The 5,343-nt window shown below is 49.1% G+C and overlaps 1 protein-coding gene across 1 annotated transcript in view; it reads left to right on the forward strand.

Annotated features, from left to right (window-relative positions):
• Ces3 (carboxylesterase 3) overlaps positions 1 to 5,343 on the forward strand; it is a 10,086-nt gene that overhangs the window by 648 nt on the left and 4,095 nt on the right. Inside the window, exons 2-8 of the mRNA XM_021220118.1 lie at positions 748 to 952; positions 1,060 to 1,198; positions 1,359 to 1,492; positions 2,315 to 2,468; positions 2,581 to 2,685; positions 4,190 to 4,282; positions 4,378 to 4,518. Of these exons, the coding sequence (XP_021075777.1) occupies positions 748 to 952; positions 1,060 to 1,198; positions 1,359 to 1,492; positions 2,315 to 2,468; positions 2,581 to 2,685; positions 4,190 to 4,282; positions 4,378 to 4,518 (971 nt within the window). The remainder of the gene's footprint in view (positions 1 to 747; positions 953 to 1,059; positions 1,199 to 1,358; positions 1,493 to 2,314; positions 2,469 to 2,580; positions 2,686 to 4,189; positions 4,283 to 4,377; positions 4,519 to 5,343) is intronic.

The raw sequence follows: 5,343 nt of genomic DNA on the forward strand, positions 1-5,343 counted from the left end.
CTCCTCCTTCTTCTTCTTCTTCTTCTTCTTCTTCTTCTTCTTCTTCTTCTTCTTCTTCCTCTCCTTCTCCTTCTCCTTCTCCTTCTTCTCTTCCTCCTGCTCTTCCTCCTTCTCCTCCTCCTTCTTCTTTTTCTTTGTCATCCTCCTCCTCCTGCTGCTTAACTGCTCCTCCTCTGCTTCCTCCTCAACCTACTCCTACTTCTCCACATCCTCCTCCTCCTACTCCACTACTCCTGCTCCTCCTCCTCTTCTTGCTTTCACAAGTGGGCATGAATAAGCAATGAAGGCTAAGAAGATTGGTTGACTATCACACCTTAGTTAACATGTGAGTAACTGAGGTTCCAGCTGGGAGCAATTGTGATTCAGACTAGAGATTGGGGCCCAAGGTAAGGAAAAGGTTATCAGGGGCAATCATGGAGAGAGGAGCCATCTGTTCTAGCCACACACTTGTATTCCTTACACTGAGCAGGTAGAGGCAGGATGATGAGGGGTTAGAGGCTAGTCTCCTCTATCTAGCACTTTCAAGGTCAAGCTGAACCTGTCTCAAAGACAAACAAATAATAATCATGAAGGTATCCACTTGCTGGAGAACCTAGCCATGATGCTGGGTGGAGAGTATTCAGGGTAGAACCCAACAAATAGACACTGGAGAAGCTATTCTTCCTTCATTTGAAAAGTCCATTCTTTTCACCAATACCCTCATGGAGGCTGTAGACTAACCAAGTGACCCTTCTCTCCCTGTCTCAGGACCCAAAGTCATTCGGCCTGAAGTGGATACCCCCCTGGGTCGGGTTCGAGGCCGGCAGGTGGATGTGAAGGATACAGACCGCATGGTAAATGTCTTCCTGGGCATTCCCTTTGCTCAAGCACCACTGGGACCTCTTCGGTTCTCAGCTCCACTCCCACCACAGCCCTGGGAAGGTGTGAGAGATGCCAGCATCAATCCTCCAATGTGAGTACCCCTGCAGGGAGTGGGAAAGTGGGCAGGGTAGTGGCAGTCGATGGATGCCAGGGTGTGTGGGGCTCAGGGCTAGCCCTAGAATCTCCCCTTGGCTGCAGGTGCCTTCAGGATGTAGAGAAAATGAGCAACAGCAGATTCACCCTCAATGAAAAGATTAAAATCTTCCCCATTTCTGAGGACTGCCTGACCCTCAACATCTACAGCCCCACTGAGATCACCGCAGGGGACAAAAGGCCGGTATATAATCCAGAGGACCCCATCCAACTCTACCGTGACAAATGTCCTTCTACATCCCTGTTTCCTAAACACTCCAGAAGCCCCTAGAATACCCTGGGCTACAAGGTGGGTGGGTGGAGTCTAAGAAGCTGGGGCCACTGATTCAAAGCCATTTCTCTAGGTAATGGTATGGATCCATGGAGGATCTCTGTTGGTTGGCTCCTCAACATCTCACGATGGATCAGCCTTGGCTGCCTATGGGGATGTGGTAGTTGTCACTGTCCAGTATCGCCTTGGGATCTTTGGCTTCCTCAGGTGAGACGACCATCCTGAAAAAGGACATTGCAGCCCTGAGGAAGGCTTTCTCATGAGAATCTAAGGGTAGAGGGTTTGGGGAAGTGGCTGAGACAATAATGTTTGCTTGTCATACAAACATGGGGACCTGAATCAGGGTCCTCAACATTCATGTAAAATCTGGGTGTGTCTGTACATGTCTGTACATCTCAGCACTAAGTAGACCCAGTTCCAAAAACCAAGAGGCAAAACACTTAAGCAGGATGCCTAGTGTTGATTCCTGATATCCACACTGCAAAGAAATTTATATATGCATGCACTCCACATACATACCACACAACACACAGCACACGCCGACACACACACACACACACACACAAGAGGAAGAGAGGGAATGGAGGGAGGGAAGGAGAGAGAGAGAGAGAGAGAGAGAGAGAGAGAGAGAAAAGAGGGAGGGAGGGAGGGAGGAAGACAGACACAGAGGCAGAGACAGAGATGGAGACAGAAAGTATCCGAGCTCTCCATAAGAGAATGGGGCCAAAACAAAACCTAAATACTGAATTTGAGCAAAGGATGTTGTCTCTGGCTGGGGCTAGAGTCCTAGAACGGAATGGAGACAAAGAGCAACAAGCTCTTAACCATCTAAGAGCCAGCTCTGACTGGCTGTCCTGCTACATCCACCCACATCACATACTAAGAAAACATGTGACTCACAGGCAAGCAAGGACTGGGAAGCAGAGAAGTGCACTGGTGATTGACTCAAAGTAAACGTGCAGAGTGTAAGAAAAAAAAATATGTCTTGGATGCTATCTTGAGCCAATCAGTTCCACTCCCTGTCCCTAGCACTGGAGATAAGCACATGCCAGGCAACAGGGCCTTCCTGGATGTGGTGGCTGCTCTTCGCTGGGTTCAGGGGAACATAGCCCCCTTTGGGGGTGATCCCAACTGTGTCACTATCTTCGGTAACTCTGCTGGTGGCATTATTGTCTCATCCCTGGTGAGTTTTCCTCAAAGAACTAGCAATTGCGGTTAAATCTGGGAAGACTTCTACGGCCTCAGACCTCCACGCTCCTCTGCCTCCTAACATCTCTCCTCTCTGCTGTTCCCAGCTCCTGTCTCCAATGTCTGCTGGGCTCTTCCACAGAGCCATATCCCAGAGTGGGGTTGTCGTCACAAAGATGCTGCAAGAGTTGAATGCATGGCCTGAAGCTCAGGTCTGCCTTTCCTTCACTCTCTTAGCCTAAGTGTGCCTCCACAGCCCACCCCGTGCTGACCTTTGGGTCAGGTGGGGAGAGGAAGGAGTAACCACTAGGGAGTAACTGATAGGCTCACAGACAATTGACTAGTGCCGTCCAGCACGTAGACAGTCAGACAAGGTTTTCTAGAGGAGGCCACCCCTGAACAGGTTATCTCTCGTCCTTTCTTGGGGGCATTTTTAGGGATGTCTCTTTTCAGCAAGGGAGTCCTGTATTCATGGCTATCCTATTACCTAAGAGATCTGTCTTCCTGTGAGGAGTAGCCAGAAGTCACCAAGCAATCCCTAATAGGAACTGTGAGTCAAAAGCTAAAGGCATAATAAGACAGGGATGGGTCACAGAAGCAGGAAGTCATCAGGTAGGGGACAAGCAGGAAGTGAATGTTTTAAAGGAGTGGAGGGTAGTGCAGGGAGCTGACAGACCATGCCTGGGAGAGAGTTAGGGTGGGAAGCAAAGGGCTAGAAGAAGCAGGGAAACCATCTAAGCCACACCGAGTGGAAGATGCAATGGCAGGAACTATCCAAGGAGATGATGAAGGTAAGTGATAGGTTATTTCTCCACTGGTGAAATGAGACTATTCAAACCAGGCTGCGTTATATCAAAGGTAGATTTATTGGGAATCTCATCTTGGGTCCAAGGACTGAGGACAGTGTGGGGAGGGGAGAAAGAGGGTAAAGGTGGGTGTGTCCCCTGAGAAAGAAGAGAAGGAGGAGAGAACAAACTGGTTGGATTTTATAGGGAGGAGTCTTTGAGGGAAGGGCAGCCTAACCCCTGGGTTGGAAAGTTTACATTTGGGGCAAAGTCATTCCAGGTATGAACTGAGGGATTCTGGGAGAATCTGGAGGTCAAGTCTTTGATGTGTAAAATATGCACCTCAGTCTCCCAGTCTGGGTCTGAAACCAAACTGTAAGCTCTGGAGACACTGATGGAATAGGGGCACCTTGGGGTGCTTTGGAGTAAGTGAAGACAGACTAAACCTATCATTTACCAGCTGCTGGTCCCAGACCCCAGCTGTGATGGAGGAGTGAGCTGGGTATTGTAACTCTGGGTTTGAGGGATCATTCAGACACCTCAGCAGGACACATTGCTTCACCTCTACCCAAGAGCAGCAGCCTACCCCTCACCTCACCATGGAGGAGCGGGTTTCCTTACCACAAATTCCAAACCTCATCTGTGTCTCTGGAAGCCATCCCTCCGGCCTCTTAGCCCTCCTCCAGACTCAGCACCCCTTTCATCCCCGGCCAGACCTGATGATGCATGGTCTTCTGAGTGCTTCAAGCTATTACTGATCTAGAAAAGGTCATAGAAGAGAACACTGGAAAGGGATCAGCCTCTTAGGTTGATAGCAGGTCTCTCCAGGTAGCCTTGGACCCAGACAGTGTCATCACTTCAGTACAGGGAGCAGTACTCAGGAAGTGAAGGGTGTGTGTCTGAGAGGCAATGTTCTTCTGACTGTCCCCAGAACTTTGCCAATTCTGTGGCCTGTAGCTCTGCATCCCCAGCTGAGCTGGTCCAGTGTTTGCTGCAGAAGGAAGGAAAGGACCTTATCAAGCAGGTATGTCTCCTGTTGGGGGATGGTGACAGTGGCTCAGAACTACTCTGTTTAGTTCCTATAGAATCAGTAGACATCTGTCTTGCTCTTTCCTGCAGAAAAACGTGACCATTTCCTACACAGTCAATGACTCCTTCTTCCCACAAAGGCCAGAGAAGCTCCTAGCAGACCAGCAATTCCCCACTGTGCCCTACCTCTTGGGAGTCACCAACCATGAATTTGGCTGGCTTCTACTCAAAGTGAGTAACCTTTCGCATCTGTGCTCTTCAAGACCCTGCCTGAGTGGCCTTCCCTGCACCACACCACAGCAGCCATGGCCTGAACTGTCAGGTCATTCCCATTTTGTTAGGTGAGAAAGCTGAGACTCAAAGACACTAAGCTTCCTTTTCACCAAGTGAATGTTCCTGTGTTGAAGATCCAGCTTTTGACAAATTCATCTTCTGGGAAGTGCTAACCCACAGTGCATTTTTGGTAGTGACTGCTTAATAGAACTGGCTCTAATCAACCGGGGCTTGTGACCGGGGCTAAGACTTCCAGGTTTGAGGCAGCATTAAGCCCCTGGAGATAGATGTCTTCTAATCCAGTCTGGGTACACAGAGCCCATAAGAGTGACTCCACTGTGCTGTGTTCCTGAGAGCCTGGTTTCATCCACTATTTTCTCTTGTCTATTCATCTTCAGAGTAAATGTTCTCACACTCCCATGAGGTTGAAGACCAAACACAGTTCCTCCGGCTTGCCTGCCAAGGTCTCTGCCTGCTAGTCTGCCTCTGAGCCTGTCGATCGTTTTCAGTAGCTGAAGCCTCTCACAAAAGATGGGGCCCATAGTGTTTCTTCACCTTGTGGTTTAAACAGCCGCTAGTATGGGCCACTGGAGCTCACACTGTTCTGTTCTAGTGACACCATGCTGTCAAAAAAGAAACAGTAAAGAAAGAGAGAAAGGCGAAAGAAAGAAAGAAAGAAAGAAAGAAAGAAAGAAAGAAAGAAAGAAAGAAAGAAAGAAAGAAAGAAAGAAAGAGAGAGAGAGAGAGAGAAAGAGAGAGAAAGAGGGGGAGGGAGGGAGGGAG

Source organism: Mus pahari, chromosome 20 (genome assembly GCF_900095145.1).
Source record: "Mus pahari chromosome 20, PAHARI_EIJ_v1.1, whole genome shotgun sequence".
In the NCBI taxonomy this organism is placed as follows: Eukaryota; Metazoa; Chordata; class Mammalia; order Rodentia; family Muridae; genus Mus; species Mus pahari.